Below are 21,430 nucleotides of genomic sequence, written 5' to 3'. Positions count from 1 at the left end.
TACTGAAAATTGCAGCTGTGAATCAGGTCCTTCTCTTCCTCCATAAAGTCTATAGCAGGTGATTTCAATTTTTTCCAGAGCAAGAAATGTAACTTGAGCTCCTGATTAGAATACAAAGCTCCAGTGATGGAAAAATTGGATGCATTTGACTTAGCTTCTCTTTTTATCCCAAGTTTCTCATTTCATCATATTTTCAAGGATTCCATGGAACAGTTTGAAAAACTTGGATCTAGACCACGGGTGTCAAACTCATGGCATCACATTGTCGTCACGTGACGTTTTGTGACTTTTTTTCCCTTCACAGAGCTGGAGTGGGCCCTGGCTGCACTTGACGCATTCGGCCTATGGGACACCTATTTGATACCCCTGATCTAGACTGTAGGGCTTACTTCACATCTTGATTAACACAGCACCTCCATTAAATGTTCTGACCAAGATAACAGATCTATAATTCAATGCATCTGCTGTGCACTGGCTTAGTAAAAGCTACTATAACCTGTGATAAATTTTACTACTTTTTAATGGAGGGAGTCAGAGGAAATAGAAATATAGCTGCCATTTGTAGCAGTATTTATAGAGATGTCTGTTTTAATCCTTTCAGTGTAACTCTGCATTATTACAAAGAGTTGAATGTCCGTAGCCAAGTGAGTGTTTTTAAAACATGGTTAAGACTTAATATTTGTCATTTAATTTTAAATATACTGGTGTCAGTGTAAAAAGAAAAAAACAGCTTCTCTCCCCCACCCCATTTTCCTCAGATTCTACCTAATACAAATGAAATATGGAGCATGTCTACTCCATAGAAAGAAAGGGGCTGAAGGAAAAAAACCAAGCAGTGGGCAATCTCTCCTGTGCCTATGTACAGAAGAAAAAGATTGGAGAGAAAGGGATTGCATAAACAGGCAGTGGGGAATACACCAGACAGTTTGCATAGCATATTCATGGTTGCTGATTCCAGCTCGTGTTTTTGATGTGGATTCTCCATTGTAGGCCTGCTTACTCTTACAGTCCCTTCCTCTCCAATTAATGTAAATATAAACATTAATTATTTTCTTACTAATTATCCCAGCACTGGGTTGAACATTCGAAGGGCAGGAGATTGGGGAAAGGAAAGCACAGTTGTGGTCATGTGATTCCCAACCTTGTGACCACTTAGCAACACAGCTGTTGGTCCCATTTGGGTCACTAAATGAGGACTACATGTAAATAGATGAAGCACATGTACTCAGAAAAACCCATAATCTAGACCTCCAATGCCTGCAAAAACATGCTGATGTAAAGGTGAGAAGTTTCAGAAACACCATTGGCAGAAATATAATTTACATTACGGCATCTCTTCATATTTTTGGTCTAAAAACCAATCTGTATCTATGCACTCCTCTCTTTGTGTTCTTATAGTCCCGCCCATATAACTTTTCTATTCCAGAAATATGCTTATGTGCATGCATCTGCATGAAACTGATGCGTTACAAAGCAACAGCCTCCAGAATGACATTTATAAGATTGTCTATAGAATCAAAAAGTGCATATTTCATCCTTCTGTTTTATTTGAAATCTACTTTCTAGCCCAGAAAGGACCACCAAGGTAAGTTTACAGCAGTAGAAGAGTAAACAAGTGTCTTTCTGGACAGAAGATTATGGAATTTAGTAATGACTGTTACTAAAGAAATTGTACTGCCAATCTTGGAACAAAATAAAGATATTATCGGAATACATTAATATCCCTAGGCAAAGCAAAATACCATTGGTAATTCTGAAGAATGTGAGCAGATACTATATGGAGTCGCTTGGTTTGTTTTTGCTTCCTCTAATTAATGGTAGGCTGAAAAAAATCTTTAAATTTCTACAAGCTAGGGATGTGGCACAACCTTGCTTTTATATTAATGAGACTCTTCACATTCTTGATGCATGGCATCTAGTTTCTCTGGACTTTTTTTTTTTAAATGAATGATTATTGCAACTATCTTCTAGCTACAGTCTGAAGCAGTATAAGCCAAATGAAAGATTTATCAATCCAGTAAAAATGTGGGCTAAATAAATTAGAGGACTATTTAGGTAGAGAGTAAAGGATGCCCAGATGTTACAGCTTGTAACATTGGAGAAGCAGAAGCTGTGGGGCAACAACAAAAACAAAATGAATAATTTCTGTGCTTTTGACAGGTTGTCCTGCTTATTGCTTAACTGAGAACAAGCCCTGTTTGCATTCTCATTTGATTTCGTAGGTTATTGATGCACATGAATAACAGAATCCAAATTCAATGATTTACAGACCTATATCCATTTTGACTCAGACATGGAACAATCAAAGAAACTGGCAATGATTTGCCTTAAGTGCCTGATATGTATCCCAAATTCTGGATTTTGTTAAAGTACTGTTCCGAACAGCCAGTATCCCTCTGGTGACAAACGAATAGAAATCAGCACTAAAATGTATATACCAGCAAATTGTGTATTTGTTGAAAGAATTACTAAACAGTGATTAGATAAAGCTGATCTGCATTTAATCGGTCTTGAATAGGCACTTTGGGACATGGCTATCAAATTGCCTCAAAACACTCAGACACTGACATGATTCCCAACAAAAACCCTTTCCAATGTGGTTCTGACAAACCTTTTGTAAAATCATTACCATTATCATCATAACATTTTTTTCTCCATTTATTAGACCAAATCTTGCTCAGAAACACTAATTCAAACAATTAACACATCTGTACTGAGTGGCTGATGATATACTACTGGTACTGTACAGTACTAGTGACACAGCACAGAGTTACAGTCTGAGTGCAATGGCTGAAACAAGAATTGATTATAGGTGCAAGAGGTTAGGTTAAGCAAGGATTTTTCTTATTTGGTTATGTGCCATATATTTCCAATGAGTTATTGAACCCAATTAACAATCATTAAGTTTAGTTGTGCTTGTTATTTCTTATTATCCTCTTCTTAGGGATTCCTTTGGAAAGAGTCAATATTGTTAGATTTGTATAAAAGTTACACAGTACAAGGAAGAAATGCAGATATATCCTTAGAAATGCCACCCCTTCTTTCATTTACTGATGCTGCTTCTCAGCACATCAATTTCTTCCCACATCAGTTTTTAGTCATCAGGTACAAATATGTTTAAGACAGCATTTGTAGAAATTTCTTTCAAGTAATAACAGTAGGATATTTAAGATGTGAGTGATATTTATACAGCCTTAATTTGAATCCTTGGCTCATCAGCATTTAGAGTTCATTGACGTTCCCTTTCTGGTTTGATTTTTTTTTCCAAAGTCTTCAATCAAACTAATGTTCTGACAAATGCATCACTACAGGTAGAATTGAAGGTTTATGATTGTGCCTGCATAGGCAAGATGGGGAACTATCTGGATTAACAGCAGTTACTTTATTACTTAGTCAAGTATACTTTGGTGATAATATGCTCAATAAACAATCAGACTTGTTTCTAGTATTTTTACCCCAGCAACAAGTATCGGAGGAATATTTCAATATATGGGAGGTTTTTTTTTAGGACAAGGATGTGCAAATTAGTAGAAATAATAGATATTAAGCTTATAATGACAAAAAGAAGAATTTGTGAGGGGGTGAATTAGTTTCACATGTAGAACATAGATTGGAGTTTATTTTTACAAAAAGACACTGCAAAAAGGTAGAAGGGGGTATGAAGCACTTGTCATATCCTGTTTTGTTTACAAATTGGGATGAGTTCTCTACATCAGGACTGAGCCTGGGCTAAGTTTTCTGACCCTCCCTCAGATCAGAACACCTCAAAGGGATGAAGATGGCCATACATAAGGGCATGTGGGAATGGCCTTTGGAAACAGGAAGAAAAGCCACAGACTGGACAACCAGAGTGTAAAAGACAGCCCTCAGATGGAAGTAGGGCATGGGAAACATTTCGGAAGAGATCTTCCCTAGTTTTCTGGCAAGGAAAAAGAAAGGAGGGGAGAAATACTTTCACTCTGGCAAGATTCTCTTAATGCAACCTTACAATAAAGTTAAGAGTTAGAACTCCTGGTTACACTTCTTGTCTGGACTACCCCACCAGGCTAGTGTCATGACATGCTGAATGATGATATAAGTGGTAGATTTACCTGAAGAACACTTGGAATATATCCCTACAGAAAACGGGGCCATACCATGTGCCCCAACACACAGGGATCATAATCAAAGGATGCAAAACTAGAGGATATAGGCTAGGATCCTTCCACCCATTTGCTTTTCATGTCTTTCTTGCATCCCACTGAAAATGGCAGAGGAAAGCCAGTCCACATAGCCACACAAGTTCTCCAGCATGAATGGTCTTCCATTGATACCAGCAAAGCAGGTCACAAGCCTTTCCTTGAAATGTAAGTTTGGCGGGCAGGTTATGCTGAAGGATGAGGTAATTTTTTTTCCAAGGTGCAATTATATTGTCATATCATTATCATCCTTCTCATCCTCTTCCAGGTTTCTGGAGCACAAATCCTTGAGTATGTCTGAGATGTTCTCAGCAGCTGGGCCAGAAATTTCTATGTCCTCCAATTCTATATCAGCATCTGAAGCAGAGAGAATCCCTTTTCTTTACCTGGGAAGGGAAGATTGCTGTGCGACAGGGGAACTAGGACCCCCTGAGTTCTCTGGTCCTGAGTCCACTGCAGATTTCCCAGCGGCTGTATCACTGTTACCTTTGCTCCACATCTTTGTCGACCAATTGGTATGCTCTTTGCTGCTTGAAGTCTGAGCGGCATCACGGAAACTTGCAAGAGGAGGACGAAGTTGGACCCCAGTACGTGTAGACCCCTCAATAGCTTTCTGGAGCTGAGAGTTTGAGAGACACAGAATTAACAAACAAGTTGCACAAAGATACCCTTCCTCGATCAAAATAGCAATAGCACTTATTTATATACCACTTCACATTGCTTTGCAGCCCTCTCTAAGCGGTTTACAGAGTCAGCATATTGCCCTCAACAATCTGGGTCCTCATTTTACCCACTTCGGAAGGATGGAAGACTAAGACAAAATAGTTTCCATGGACCAGAAGGGCAATCATTTTCATCCAAAGGACCACATTTTTGGACCTTGCTAGATGTGCCTTATCACATGACAATGTCACCAAAATAGGCAAGACCAAAAAACTTTTAATCCCTTTTTCCTAATTCGCTTGTTCATTCATTCATTCATTCATTCATTCATAGACTACTACTACAACATATGAATTTCAGCAGATTACACAAAGTAAGATTTGGAAATATTTACCAAAGTTAGCACTTTCCATAAGAAAATTTGGGGGAGGTCAAACTAACTGCTCTAACTCTGCAAAAGCTAAGGCACCTATTTTGTTTCTTAAACAAAATAAATGCAGAGAGAGCCACAATTTTTATCCTTGCCTAATATATGAGGCATTGGAGGCATCAAATGAGCTGCTTGGAGGGGAGGGGGTTGAAGTTCCAGACAGAACTCCACTCTGATATTCACTACTATGTGCTATTTTTGTCCTTCATAAAGGGAGAAAATAAGCAAATGAGATGCTCATCGGTCAGAAGTTTATAAATGCTCAAGGAAGGGGGGAAACCTTGATTATCATTATCTTTACAGTACAATAGGGTTTCTTTTTAACCCCCAACTTGGTGTCTTCAAGTAGCGATGGCTGGAAATTTGGAAAGTGTGCTGAAAATGACTGTTCTATAAAAAATACTGATGAGTACATTTACATGAAGTAAGGGGTTCAATAGCCATTATCTCCATCCTAGAGAACAAATTTCCTTTGAAGGAAATGGCAAATAAATACATAGCACCATCACAAACCAAAAGGTTCCAAGATTCTTTGGAAGAAGACAAAGCCATGGAAGTTAAGCATGTATAAATTCAACTCAAGTCCACAACCTAATTTCTCCTCTTTTGGAAAATGCCACAATCCAGTTGGCTTCATAGCCAATAAAGTCGTAATAAGACTAAAGATAGTTTTTCTTCTGAACGTTAAGAGGTTTTAAACTGGGATTCCTCTTGTAGACTAGATGATGGTATATTATATCAGATTTTGCAACTTTTAGCAAGGGTGTACTAAGACTTCAAGTGAGTACACTTCAAAAATTAGGAAAGTCTGAAAAAGAAACAGAGGCCAGAATAAAATAAAATATTGCATTTCAATTTAAACTTAATGAAAATAAAATTAAATAGTACACACATTACTTTTTTTGCAGCTACTGATACTACCGGTACAAGTTACATTTTGCTGGCTTTGGATGGAAAACTCTGGGAACTGAACCTAAAGTCCATAGGGGAGTTGTGTTATATGTCACTGATAGTATTAAAAGAATACATGAAATGTAAAATATAACTAAATGGAAGAGAAAAAGTCTTAAATGTCTTTTCTAAATGTGGACTGAGAAGGCACCATCAGGAATTCAGAAGGAATGATAAGAGTGAGGTGTAAGTAGTGTATAAGGAGTAGTACTCCCCTTACAATCTTTTTTTCCCCAGTTTGGGTTTTCCATTAGACCTTTACTTTCAAGCAAGACTCAACCAGACAAAATACAAAGATAACGTGATTTAAATTACCTCTTCCAGTGCAATCACACCCTTTAGTTTTCCCATACTGGTTACGTAGGCATTGGTGAGTCCTAGCAATGAGAACAAGGTATGTGTCTACAGAAACGAGAAAATAAGATAAATTAACAAATAAAACAGACCAACCATTGCAAACTCATGGAGAATTTGAAACAGGTTGAGAATGGTGGGATTTTTTTTACCCATATTAGCATGAATAAACCTGAAGCAAAATATGAAACCTTTATGTTTGAAATTGGAACAGTTAGAAGTAGAGATCCATTTGTCCAATTAACATAAAGCAATACTTTGTTGGCATTAAAAAACACATTGTACCAAGTCAACTGATATTGAGTTACATAGTAATACAATATACATATACAAAATAAATAAAAGATTATGGTTTAAATAATTTTCTGATTCTACATAACCTATGACTTAGCAGACTAAATTATCTTTATCTTGTGTGCTAGCATGCTAAGGGTATTCTCAGGTAGCAAAAGCAGGGAAAGTTCATCTAGATGGGATATAAATGGGATTAAGCTCTTCTGAATTTAGAGGAATATAGAATAGCAATAGCACTTTACAGTGCTTTATAGCCCTCTCTAAACAGCTTACAGAGTCAGCATATTGCCCCCCCCTCAACAATCTGGGTCCTTATTTTAACCACCTTGGAAGGATGAAAGGCTGAGTCAACCTTGAGCCTGATGAGACTTGAAGTGCCAAACTTCTGGCAGCCGGCAGTCAGCAGAAGCAGCCTGCAGTACTGTATTCTAACCACTGAGCCACCACGGCTCAGAAGGGTCATGGATAGTCATAAACTCTTTGGAAAAAATTAGATTTTAGTAAAACCGGGTTGTACTGTAAACTTGAATAAATCAAATGAGGTAAAAGGGAAAATGTGCCTTTTGATTTTGTATATATCCTTGCAAGTATCATTTTAGGTGAGACCAAGACTTTTCTTCTTTGAAAGACAGGGAAATAAGCAAGATCTTTGTGCTACAATATGGCCCATCACTCCTAATCACAGATGTGCATATATTAAACAAAACCTTGCTACCTAATTAAAAAAGGGCACCTTATACATAGATTGAAAAATTTGGAATTGATTAAACATATAAAAATTCTAAATAGGTTTTCTTCAATTTTATATTTATTGATGGTTCATATTCATAAGAAGCATTGTTATTAACTTCTTTATTTTGAGTTATGCATTGGAACAACATTGAGAATAAAAAACAACTTATTCAACAATATCTGTTCCCAATTTTATTAGGAAATTTGCTCCTGCAAAGATTAAATAGTAGCCCAACTCCCTCTGTTTCCTCCACACAGAAATCTTTTTAGTAGACAAGATTGTCTAAAGAAATACCACTGCTTCTTAGATGAAATTTTCTGCTAATAGCACAAGCTAAGGGTGGTAGTAATAAGACATAGAACCGGCAAGATTGATAACAAATAAAATAAACAAATTGAACATTGGGATGGTTCTTTTGCTTTTAATGCTATTTTTCTCATTCAAATTCTAGAGGCTTAGCTTCACATTGAAAACTCTTAGTCTACTTTGCAAAATTGCGTGGCAAGGTGGTGACTTGCGATGGAAAAGAGACGGATTAAAAGAAAATATATATGATAGTAAGACAATTTGGCAGGAACTGGGGTGGGGGGGAGAGGAAGCAAGAAGGAACTGAAGAAAAGAGAACAGGTCTATATTTTGTTGATTCAGCCCAATTCTGTATCTTTGACTTGTGTGAAAGAGTAAAATTAGAGAAGAATCGTCAAGGCCATACTACATACAGAGAGCCCTACTAGTTCTGATAGGTTAAGCTTAAGCAAGATCACACCATATGTTGAAGATCAAGAAATATAAAGAGAACATGAAATCAGAAGAAGGTGTAGACCTTGATGAGGGTAGCATAAGCGCACGGGGCGTGCATAAGCGCACCAACGTGCCTACCGTCCCTGTCCTATTGTTTCTCTTATTCTATTATTTTTCTCATATGTACCCATTTCATATATTCACAACTATGTATACACTTGTACTTATTATCTTGTAAACAATTGACAAATCAAATAAATAAATAAATAAATAAATAAATAAATAAATAAATAGAAATGCAGCACCCACCTTATGCAGCGATGTTCTCTCAACCAGCTGAAAGGGAGAAGGATCTATGCGGCAGCTGCTGAAGCATACCTTTTTCTCGAGCTCCTCCTGCTCCCAAACTTCTATCTGACACAGGAAAAGAAGAGTTCACAAGTTCAGAGAAATAATTTGCACCAACCACTTTCCCAGGCTGCTTATTTTAGCCAATGGGATAGCATGATTTACTTGTCTTGGGTACATTTTCCAATTTGTCCAATTCCTCTTCTAACTTCTTGGTTGACTGGGATCCAAAAGGGACCAGTTACAAAGCCATTTCTAACAGGAATCTGAAACCAACCTCTTTCCTAAAGCGAACACTGTATTTTTATTATTTTTTCCTACTCCTCTCAGTACACTTTACCTTTTCTTTACATTTACATTCCTTCTCAAAGATTCCTTTTTCCATGAATATTTTGGTTTTAATTTCTGAAGCCCATCCTCTAATGAAATCAGGAACGAGGTCTACATGTATATTGTACGGACTCTCACTCATACAGACATTATATAGGCTCTCTTAAGAACAAAGACTATGTGTCCCAACACCACGGGTAGGATTCTACCAGTTCACACCTATTTTCTAGAACCAGTTGTTAACATTCTAAGCAGTTCGGAGAACCGGTTGTTAGAAGAAATTACTGGCCTAATCCTGTAAGGAAGGCAGGAAGGAAACATTCTGGTGTTGCTTACAGAAACTGCCTCTCTGTTAACCCTTATTACGTTCTTGGCAGGACTAGACTTCCTGTCTCAGGAACGTCTCTGGAGTTTATTTCCCCTCCTTTGTTGGTACTTTGCTTGTGTGGAGTGACCATTCAAAGTTACAATGGCACTGAAAATAGTGACTTATTACCTTTTTTCACACTTACAACTGTTGCAGCATCCCCACAGTCATGAGAGGCCAGGCAAGGAGATGCATGCCTCAATGTGAGTGATGTTGAGTTGGCCACACCCAGCCAGTCACATGACCACCTAAGCCATGCCTACCACCTAAGCCACGCCCACAGAACTGGTTGTTAAAAAATTTGAATCCCACCCCTGCCCAACACATTCTCCTATACTTTTCATTTGCAAAGTCCTAGTTTTCCATTTAATCATATGGTTTTTACTCATCATGCTGGCTGTTGCAAAATGAAACCTCCAATGAAATGTCTGTAAAAACACAAGCTCAGAGAGCACCAAGGACCCTTCCAGGAGTATGTTACTTACCAGGCCTGACAAAAACAACACAAATTCACTTCAACAAAGCATTGGGACTACAGAAAATGATCTGATTTACTCCAGCAAAGTGAAGTAGGTTCTACTCAGTTTCTCCCCCAGTGTTTTAAAGTCATGCAACTTTAGGGCTATCCACAGCATTCATCAACAAAAAATCTGACCCTGTGTACCACCATAGATAAAAAAATCTGGATGAAAGTGAACATCCCCAACACCAACTAAAACCTGCAATTGCAGTACTATTGGGTATCTCTCAACTATGTGGCGTTATTAATATTCCCTGTTTTCTTTAAGTTAGTCACGCAGCTCACACATAGGTTATAAGCATGATATTACACTGTACTTTTTGTCATAAGCCTATTAAGTACAAATATATTTTTGAAAAATTATTTATGCAATGCTTTACAATGGTAGAGTTAGTGTAGTAACACACATCTTCCCCCTTTAACTTTCAACTTTTTCTTGCAGGCTATTATATTTTTGCCCATTGTTGTCTGAGGTGCCATGCATACTGATAGCAGCATATATGACAGTATAGCTGTTGCAGAGAAAATAAGAGAAGTTTTCAAAAGTCACATTTTATAGTGGAGAATGGATAAATAATCTTGTGATTGTTTTAAAATAATCATACGGTTCTTTCATGGAATCTTCTGACATGACATATCAACCCCCTCAACTTTGGTTGCTGCTTTACTTCCAAACGTACCTCTTCTGCCTTCATTGGGTCTTCAACCTCTGCTGAATCCTGAAAGGAATAAGCAATCAGTTCCAAGATCAGAAGAAAGGCAACAAAGCTTCAATCCAATTCTCATTTTCAGGACATAAATGTTGCTTCTTCCCTAACACCATTGCTATAATGAGCACCGTATGTATTATGAGATTTGGCACACGGGTAAAGAAAGCAAGTTGGTGCATATGATATGGTCATGCATTCTAAGCTTCTTGGGTTACAGTTTCTAAAATAAAATTTATTGTCCTCCATCCCTGCAAATTTAAAAACAACATCTGGTGAATCTCAAAGCTATATTCCTTTGTTTTATATAATTGCTTTTATTCCTTAGAGAAATGCAGAGGAACTTCAGTTTAGTTCTTTTTAGTCTTTCCCTCCAATGAAATGAACCCTATCACATTCTCACAAAAGGACAGAGATAAACTTGGGTTCTGAGTACTTGGTCCACCCCACATCTTCTGTTTCCTTTCACTCCATTTACTTTCTTAAATACAATGCTCTGAATGTGCACACCATTGTGACGTACATGTGCTTGTGTAATTTTTATAAACAAATAAATGAACCAGAATTCCAAAATACCCTTTTATCATTCTTCCTGTTGCAGTTTTAGGATTCTTATGTTTGTAACAAAGAAATCTATTATTTGAAGAAAGACTTTACTATAATAATTCAAACAATCAATGAGGAGGATTGTAGCATATTAATCTGCAAAGGAATTTCTCCTAGGCAGTGATATTATCTGTTAGAAGAGGGAGGGGTGAAGAATTGCTTCTTCACCCCTCCCCCTTCACAACCTCAAAAGCAGTCCGGTAGTGTAGGCGTACAGATTTTTAAAAAATAATAATAAAGAAAAACAATTTGCAGTTAATTCATCAATTTCTATCACTAAACAATAGCAGAAAATCATCCTTATCCGTTCCATTCAAAGAAATACAATGACACAAAGATGGAAAACATACAGTATTCTCAAGTGGTTTGGAAGTCTGGCTTAAAAATACATTTGAAAAATAGATATGCATGCTAATGTATAAAACATCTGTGCTCATGCCATGACAGTTCAGGGATGAATGAACAGGGATAGGTCAGTTCTGGTACTGAACATCTTCCAAAATATCTGGCAGCAAAAGGTCAGGATTAATGCTAAGCTTCCCTTGCTATTTTAAGTTTTCCTGCCTAAAGGGATCAACCCTATTAAGAAAAAGAGACAAGGGTAAAACACTGATAAATGACTACAGAATATCAGTGTTGCATAGCTAACCTATTTCATTACCATAATGAAGTATGTATGTTGTGTATCCAAGGTCTGTCTGGAATATAAACAGACTGTCCAAAACCATAACATTTCCATTCACTTTTACTATGTAAGTTTTTGATGTCCTGCCTACCTTCTTCATCCCATCCAGTCCAGCCAAAGGCAGTGCAAAGGGCTGCCTGGAATGTTAGATTCAAAAGTAATTCCAAGTAATTGGGAAAGTCCTTCAAAAGAGGAAAGTTCCCTGTCATATCCCAGCCTGAGACTACAAACACTGTCCAAAAGAACGGAACAGAAGGTACTGCAATAGGAAAAACATTCCAGAATTCTACAAAATTTGTGCAGGATAGCACAGATTAAAGCTCACGGGAGTGTACATATTCACTTCTCTTTCACTTGTAGATTTGTGCCCACATGGACTTCTGAGCTATCCAGTTCTTCATTTTGAGAAGTTTAATTTATGTTATTTCCCTCCCACTCCTGACTCTAAAAATGCTATTTTCTCAGGGTTGGATAGCAATCAGAACTTTTTTCCCAAAATTATTTAGGCATAGGATAGCTTTCTTGTTCAAACCTGCTCGGTGCTTTTTTCCTGGGGGAATGGGCTGAGACAAAGAAGTAGCTCCATAAGTCTCCTCAGCTGCCAACATCTCCCGGCTGTGAGAAGGGAAAAATGCAAGGAATGAAATGGCTGACCACTGGGCTGTCTGCAGGTATGATAAAAAAAAAAAAAATCAAGATGGCAGCCACAACCTACAGTCAAAGCTTCACCCATTTTTATGCTGTGGCTGCCATCTTGATCTTTTGTATTACACTCTGCAGACACTTCTGGCTAACCAGGTGCAATGCTTTTTTCCCTACCCTTTCAATAATGCATGCGCATTAGGTTGCCACTGCATCACTTCTGATTTGTAAGGTAGTAAAATGTATATTTTCCATAGTAGAGCAATATAAAGCCAAACTGAAACAATATAGCTTCATCTAAATATAATTCTTCAATTATATTTAGATTATATTATTCTTTCAACTAAGCATTTGGTGTTTGGTGGCTGCCAGGCCTGTTAGGTAGACCAGGCCATGAAAACTCCACGGAAAGGTTAAAACTACTTTTATTGACACTGGCTATAATAAGAGAATCTTGGGAATCTGATCTAGCATGATCAGTTTTATAATTGGCTCTAAATCAGACAACCCAAACACATCAGTTTTATAGTTTGGCTCAAAACCATACTGGCTAATTTTTCCCTGCTTGTTAGTTGTGCTAAACATGATTAAAGATTGGATCTCTATTGTTTCTCTTATTCTTTTATTTTTCTTATATGTAACCACTTCATGTATTCACAACTATGTATACATTTATACTTATTATCTTGTAAACAATTGGCAAATCAAATAAATAAATAAATAAATAAAATAAATAAATCTTCAGCGGAGAATATGAAATGACTTTGAAGTTGGAAATGCAGACAGAATATTGAGAAAGGACATATCTAATATGTCCTTCCTTATCAAACTGCACCTTTCCTTCCAACCATGCCCAATTGCTCATCATGCCTCAAATAGGGGTATACATTTTCATATAGGAAGTTAGGAAAGAGATTGTACTGTTGTCCTGCTCCTTTCCTGAATGGATTAGCTGCAGCAAGAAAAAAATAGCAGAAGGATGAGAAAACCTGGGGTGAATGTAGATGGTTCCTGATATTGTCTGGACCTTGTGTAGAATTGTGTGAAACGAATGACAATTGCACACTGTCTAAAAAGATGTAGGAAATAAAATGTAAAATCCATTGATTGCAAGAACCAATAAGCTCTAGGCTTCTATACCAAAAGTAGGGAGGGAGAAGTTTGAAAGAAAACAGGATTGGACAAATTAAGAAAGACAGATCTACTTGATTATTAATAGATGCCAGACTATAGAGCAGGGCTGTCAAACTCGCAGCCTGAGGACCAGATGCATCACATGCTGGCCATGCCCACGCCCGATTTAGCAAAGGGGGGGAAAGTCATGATATGTCACTTGATGCCACCATTTCAATGCAAGTTGGACACCCCTGTTATAGAGACTTTGGCCTGATCCAGTGGGGCAGTTGCCTACCTTCAATTGTGGAGCATTGTGGATTCACAATTGGAACCTCACTCTGCTCCATTCTTCATGCTAACATGCTTGTGAGTAAGTACCCCAAATATAGATAATAGCTACCCTTGGAACTGAGAATACATTATAGGGACTCTCATACAAAGGTTGCTATGACCAATCATAAAATAAGGATATACCAAAATATGAACAAATCCCTGGGCTGTACATATCCCAATAAACTATTTTCTAAGAAAATCTCTGGGGATAATACTAGGCCCCCAAAACACCTGCTGAAACCTTAGGTTAATCTCAAGGGTGGTATTATTGTTTTGGAGCAGCCTTACTTCCCAATAATTTTCTTTTAATTCAAAGAATTTTAACAAAACTGGACTTCAAGGACCTGGGGTGCCCATGGGACCTGTAGACAGGCATAGATAGTCACCCCAGGCACCATGCTGAGGATTCTGGTATTATAGAAAAATAAACTGTGATATTTTACTGCACAAATTTAACAGAGATCAAATGCCAATCTCCTGTTATGCATGCTTTTATAATATTGATGTCTGCCAAATTCACGCTTCATTTTGAAACAGAATGTACCTAGAAAAGTATGTGAACCTAACAAAGTTATATGTCAATAAGTGTTATCTATTTCACTTGTTCTTGTCTTATTCAAGATAAAATATGCAGAGTCTGATGAAGTGTCCTCCCCCATGTGTTCAATAATCCCCCTATATTTTCCTAGCAGTTGTTTTGGCATTTTTCTTTCCAGATGGAAAACATTAAGGAGGAGGAGATGGAATGGCTGTCCTGTGCTTTTTCATTAGTAGCACTAGGAGTCCCCTATCTGAAAGCAACCTGGATTTGCCACTTCTCCTTTTTCTTCTTTTAAAATAAATCTGGCAAACCTGGACATATGTGGACATATTTGGAGGTTCCAAAGGCTTTGCACTGAAACGATCCTGCAATTCTTTTACTTTAAATGTTTTATGATATTTTATTTTGTTTTCATTGTAAATGTATTAAAAATGTAAATAACCCTGAGGAAATACGCCTGGCAAAGCAGACAACACTCATTAAAGAAATCAGTAGCCTTTTGGTTCTATGTTTATGGAATGGTGACCTTGAGAGATAAAGCAATGATGAATTAGAAGAATAGGAAGTTCTGTCACATAACCTGGTGGGTGAAAATACTGTATAAAATCTTCATAATATTAAACAGCCTTATTTGGTGGTCTAATGCATGAGTAAGTGGATGAAAAAGGTATGGAGGGATCAACTGTATAACTTAATTGTGTGACATAACTTCCAATTTAGGAGCTCTCATCTCTTAATTACAACAAATACCTCTAATACAAATGCATTCTGTACTTGCATAAACATCTTGTTTCTTTTATGATTGCCTTTCTGTTCCCCTCAAAGTAAGTATTAGCAAGTTGATATCAGACATCTGTACACTCTCCAGCAATCCAAATGAAGTCTACCATCCCTCCCATATTCCATAACCCAATTAGAAAAGTCCCTTTAAGTCTTCAAATATTGGCCATCACATCCCACCACAAAAGACCAGTAAGACACAGTACTTGGAGATTGTGGAGGTGTTGGTGCCTCTGCCACTAGCTTGTGAGGAGTCACTGGCCCATTAGGTCCTTCTAGGTAATCAGGGGTTAACGTAGGCTGCTGTGGAAAATATTATAGAAAATAAAATAAAGCAAGAATTAGAATTTCTCTTCATAAATACTTTTTTTAAAAAATCTGCTGCTTCTCCAAAAATTATTATATATATTATTTCAGCAACCTTATGAACTCTTCAGCAGAAGCAGCTATTTCTCCCATGCTGCAAAGGGGATGCTCTAAGGCAGGGGTCTCCAACCTTAGACAAGTTAAGCCTGGAGGACTTCAACTCCCAGAATTCCCCAGCCAACTGGGGAATTCTAGGGGTTCAAGTCCTCCAGGCTTAACGTGGCCAAGGTTGGAGACCCAAGGTGAATTGCAGTTTCCTTAGTGGCACTCAGTGATTTTGCTCTGACATTTGAACTTAAGACTTCCTTCTTTCACATCTCATCTACCTAGTCACTATGCCCCATTAATTACACTTTCTTTTTCTTCTTTCCACTATTGTTTTTTTTTTAATTTAATCCCCACATTCACTACCTCAGTCTTTCCCTTGTCCTCTTCTTCCTCATCCACATCCTCATCCACAAAAGCGAATGATTCGTGCTTCCACTGGTGTCCATCGTAAGATGCTTCAATCAGTTTCTGTGGCATCTCCCTGGCAAGATGCAGGCGTCGCTCTGGGCTGAGGTGTCTGAGCAGCAGAGCCTGGAGCTCAGTTCGCTCCACGGAGCCCATTAGAATCATGGAATCTAGAGAGGGGGAAAGCAAATAAGAAAATCTAAGGTCTAAAATTCAGGGATGATCAGAGAGTCACTTGACAGAACTTCAGCTTATGAATCAATTTTATATGATGATCCTTACTGTTAAGTCTGGGCGGTGGGTCCCAAGGAGAGACGAGACTTGAAGTAGTGACAACAGCTCTTTATTAGGAAATCAGATACTGAGACAAAAAACCCCAGCCGTGGCAGCTCTTTTATAGAGCTGGCTGCGGCCCTGAGCAGCCTATGACAGGCTTTTGAGCTTGCCGCGCTTGGTTTTACCCAATCGCGGCAACCCTGGGATATGAACCAATCAGGATTGCGATATATCGTCCAATCACGGCCCGGCTTTTCCGGACCAATCGGGAATGCAGGCCTACAAGCCTGCTAGTATGAACACTTACACCTTTATGAAGAACAGTTAATAATGTCTCTGGGTTGCCTTATGATTTTAGATACATTTTCTTCTAAGAACACAACTAAACTATAAAGCTCCAGCCATATCTTAGGAAGGTAACTCCAGGAGATTTCCATCTCACAATCACCTCATAACTCTCTTAAACATGGCTATTATCAGGTCTGGGCTGTAGGAAAACAGGTCAGAGGAAAATTGAAAAATATCAATGACTACATCTCAGAAGGCTGATTCATCATATGTTATAGAACAGCAGATTTCCATATATTTGGAAGAGCTTGGAGAACTCTGGAAAACTGATCTGTTTCCCAATGAGAAAGAATCTAACAGTAGGCAGCATTCCTTTCATATGAGAAGACTCAGAGGAGTGCATTAAATGAAATTTAATTTTAGAAATGGAGAAAATGGAAGAGAGGAAACGTGGCAGGAATCTATTTATATAAAAAAAAGTAGTTAGAAATTAAGACACTCTGGGCATATCTACTTTCTGCTTTGTCCACACCACTTCTCCTCGGCCTAGACATGTGCATTCTTGAAACATTCAACAAATTCAGAATATAGCTCTGAACCAACTATTGAGGTTCCATTGTAGAGAAGTAACAGACAAAGGAACACCATTCCAGAGTCTTGCTAGAATCAAAGTGTTTCTTCAGTCATGATTAGGGTGTAAAAGAATGAGTGGAATCTAAGACTATATAAACATTTGATCTGGAGCTAACAAATGTCATCTCAATAATGCTCTGGTTTTCTTAGCTAGGGCAGCTATCACCAGCTCCTTGGACTGCAAAAATACAGGTGATCTGTTACTTCTCCGAATCCTTTTTTCTGCCATCTATATTATTATTTTTCTTGCACAGCTGCCCAACTCACAAAGACTTAGGATAGCATACAAATTAAAAACAATAATAAAATCAATGCACTTCCAAAACAAAATAGCAACCAAAGACATTCATCAATGCACTACCAAGGACCTGTATTTTGCAGTCCAGTTATCTGTTATCTCCTCAACTATCATTGAAGCTTTCTGACCATGAAGCGGCCTTCATGTACCCCTTCCAGAAATACATTGCCCCCTCCTTCCCTCCTCCTCCTTCTCTTCCATCAGAGTGAGATTTCCTTACAGGACTGCAGCTGCTGCTGATTCAATTCAGTATTTGGCATCAATCCCCTGTAGTTGCCTTCTCTCCCACGCAAGGCACTGGATTCTAATGCAAGGTGATTAGTGACCAAACCTTACTATCCAGGCATTCTATGGCAATTGGCCCTCTCTGTTGCCAATTCTCAACCCACGTGATAGGAGGATTGTTGGGTTCATCTATGGTGATAGAATATCAGAATGTGTCTGGTAGCCCTTTTTAAAACTATATATCTATAGTTTTAAGCCTGAGGATGGCAGATGAGATTCTGCCGAAATGTCGATATCATCTGCCATCCTCAGGTTTGTGAGATTCTGCCAAAACATGTATGTATGTATGTATGTATGTATGTATGTATGTATGTATGAATGTATGTATGTATGTATGTGTGTGTGTGTGTGTGTGTGTGAGTGTGTGTGTGTGTGTTTTCTGAGGTTTTCGTGGGTATTTGTATGTGGATCTTTGGTTATTCAGGTTTTCTCCCGCGTAAAATTGGAAGTATCTAGGCAACATTTCGATGAAGTCTCATTCATCATCTTCAGGCTTGTGTCTTCGGCTTTGTGCTTCTTGAGTAATGTGAGCTTGCAGCTGCTTCTTCTTTTAACTGCTAGTGGGAGTGTGCCTTGATTGGGTGGGGGCTTGGCTGTGTTCTGATTGGGTGGGGGTGTGTTCTCATTGGTTGGGGGTTTGGCTGTGTTCTGACTGGTTGGGGGTTGGCTGTGTTCTGATTGGCTGGGGGTGTGTTCTGTTCAGATGGGGGCTTGATTGTGCTCAGGTTAGTCTTAGTTGCCGGGGATTTGAGCTGGTGAGCTGTGATCCTGTTGTTTGGCTTCACGTTCGTGGTCGTGCCACATCTTCATGGTGGGCGTCATTTTGCTTCATGTATGGGTCGGAGGGGTTTGAAGCGGGTAGTGATGCAGCTGCGGTATGGCTTCTGGTCCGTGGTCATGTCTCATCTTCTGTATGGGTGTGAGTCTGCTTTCTATGTGGAAGTGTGGTGGTAGCATCTTGTGTGGCCCTAATGGGTGTGGGTCTGGTGTCATTCTTCATGTTAGGTACTCGTTTGTCAATGAGGGCGGGTTTCCAAATGGCTGGTAGGTGGGAGGTATAATCTCGTTTATTCATGCTGTGTGGGTGTTTTTCTATCTCTATGGCTTCTCTGATTATTCTGTTGTTGAAGTGTTTGGTTTTGGCGATAGTTCTGGTATTTTTAAAGTCAATCTCATATCCTGTGGCTTTGAAGTGTTGGACCAGGGAAGAGGTCGGTTCTTCTTTTTTGATTGAGTTCTTGTGTTCTTCAATGCGTGCACTTATTCTTCTGTTAGTTTGTCCGATGTATGTGGTGGGACAGGCGGTGCAAGGGATTTCGTATACTCCTTGGTTTTCTAACTCGATTTTGTCTTTAGGGTTCCTTAGGATGGTGGATATTTTTCTGTTTGTGCAGAATGCTGTTTTAATGTTGTGTTTTGGAGGAACTTGCTGATTTTGTCTGTAGTGCCTTTTATATATGGGAGGAGGGCTTTGACGTTCTCTTGTTCTCTGTCTTGGATTTTGGTTGGGCTTTCTTTTTGGATTAGGTGGGTAATCTTTCTTTGGAATCCATTGGCTGTTAGTACGTTAGTGAGAATGTGTAGTTTGGTTTTTAGGTGTTGTTCGTTGGCTAAGCATTTGGTTCTGGAGATGAGTGTCTCGGCTACAGAATTGATCTGTGCTGGGTGGTGGTGTGACAGTGCGTGTAGATAGCGGTTTATATGTGTTTTCTTCTGGTAGATGGTGTGTCCTAGGGAGCCATTGGATTTTTTGTATACTAAGACATCTAGGAAGGGAAGTTGATTGTTAGCTTCTGTTTCCATGGTGAATTGTATTTTGGGGTGTAGGCTGTTGAGGTGTGTGAGGAAGTTGTTCAGTTTTTCTTTCCCATGTGGCCAGATTATGAAGGTGTCATCTATTTATCTGAGCCAGAGTTTGGGTTTGTGATCATATTTTTCTAGAGCTTGTGTTTCAAAGTGTTCCATGTAGAGGTTTGCGATGACAGGTGAGAGGAGTGATTCCATGGGTGCTCCTTCTATTTGTTTGTATTTTTGTCCATTGTAGGTGAAATATGTATTGGATAGGCAGTGGTTGGTCAGATCTAGGATGTGCTTGGGGGGGTTGTATTTGTTTTGAATGGCTGTCAAGGCTTCTCTTATAGGCACTTGGGTGAAGGGGGATATGACATCGAAGATCACTAGTAGGTCGCTGGGTTGTAAGTTTTGTTTCTTTATGATCTTGATGAACTGGAATGAGTTTCTTACGTGTGAGTTGATGGATTCTGCATAGGGCTGTAGTTGTTTGGCGAGAAATTTGGCTAGGTTTTGTAGAGGTGAGCCTATGGACGTGACTATTGGTCTAAGTGGGGTTCCTTCTTTGTGTATCTTGGGGAGACCATAAAGCTTAGGGCATCTGGATGATTTCTCTCTGGGTATGATTCTTTGCTGGATTTCTTCACTGATGGGGGAGGCTTTTATTTTGGATCTGGTGGTTTTTTCTAGGTAGGTGGTGGGGTCTGTATTTAGGGGCTTGTATGTGGGGTCTTGGAGTAGGTTGGTTAACTTGGTTTGGTAGTCAGATGTGTTCATAACCACTGTCGCGTTGCCCTTGTCTGCTGGTAGGATTATTATGCTGGTGTCTTCTTTCAGGTTAAGTAGTGCAGTTTGTTCTTCTTTGGATAAGTTGCTTTTGGATGGTTTGCTAGTGCAGAGGATGTTGGTGATTTCGAGTCTGATTCTGTTAGCATCATCAGGGTTGGTTTTGGTCAGGCTGGTTTCAACTCCGCATATGATGGTTTCTGTGGGGATGTGTTTGGGAGTGACAGCAAAGTTGAATCCTTTCGAAAGGACATTGGTTTTGGCTTCAGTGAGGATCTTGTCTGAGATGTTGTGCACTGTTTGTTTCATGTGTGGCTGTGAGGGGGAGGAGTTTGTTTCTGGTGTTGTTGTAGTTTTCTGAGTTTGTTGGTGTGTGTGTCTGTCTTGAGGATGGTCTGTGTTTCGGCTCTCCAGACAGCGAGTTGTTTGGATTGACAGAAATAATATCCACCATCCTAAGAAACCCTAATGACAAAATCGAGTTAGAAAACCAAGGAGTATACGAAATCCCTTGCACCGCCTGCCCCACCACATACATCGGACAAACTAACAGAAGAATAAGTGCACGCATTGAAGAACACAAGAACTCAATCAAAAAAGAAGAACCGACCTCTTCCCTGGTCCAACACTTCAAAGCCACAGGACATGAGATTGACTTTAAAAATACCAGAACTATCGCCAAAACCAAACACTTCAACAACAGAATAATCAGAGAAGCCATAGAGATAGAAAAACGCCCACACAGCATGAATAAACGAGATGATACCTCCCACCTACCAGCCATTTGGAAACCCGCCCTCATTAACAAACAAGTACCTAACGTGAAGAATGATACCAGACCCACACCCATGAGGGTCACACAAGATGCTACCACCACACTTCCACATAGAAAGCAAACTCACACCCACTCAGAAGATGAGACACGACCACGAACC

The 21,430-nt window shown here is 38.9% G+C and overlaps 1 protein-coding gene across 3 annotated transcripts in view; it reads right to left on the bottom strand.

Moving 5' to 3' along the window:
- Positions 1-2,479: 2,479 nt before the first annotated feature.
- Positions 2,480-21,430, bottom strand: part of CLCN1 (chloride voltage-gated channel 1) — a 79,432-nt gene continuing 60,481 nt past the window's right edge. Inside the window, exons 17-23 of one of the 3 annotated variants that reach the window (XR_015747942.1) lie at positions 16,097-16,308; positions 15,526-15,622; positions 12,440-12,522; positions 10,590-10,628; positions 8,654-8,754; positions 6,538-6,624; positions 2,480-4,797 (exon numbers count right to left, since the gene is read on the bottom strand). Coding sequence is in view for 2 of the 3 variants with exons in the window: in XM_087957325.1 (XP_087813451.1) it covers positions 4,561-4,797; positions 6,538-6,624; positions 8,654-8,758; positions 10,590-10,628; positions 12,440-12,522; positions 15,526-15,622; positions 16,097-16,308 (860 nt within the window). In the remaining variant the exon portion in view is untranslated. Of the gene's footprint in view, positions 4,798-6,537; positions 6,625-8,653; positions 8,759-10,589; positions 10,629-12,439; positions 12,523-15,525; positions 15,623-16,096; positions 16,309-21,430 lie in introns of all 3 variants that reach the window. The other 2 variants (XM_087957325.1, XM_087957326.1) reach the window with 2 other exon arrangements.

The sequence above is a fragment of the Notechis scutatus genome, chromosome 2, assembly GCF_049901735.1.
Source record: "Notechis scutatus isolate UNSWTSFEM ecotype Mainland chromosome 2, rNotScu1.2, whole genome shotgun sequence".
Taxonomy (NCBI): Eukaryota; Metazoa; Chordata; class Lepidosauria; order Squamata; family Elapidae; genus Notechis; species Notechis scutatus.
Note: the sequence above shows the minus strand (reverse complement) of the source record. Positions and strands in the feature narration are given on the sequence as shown.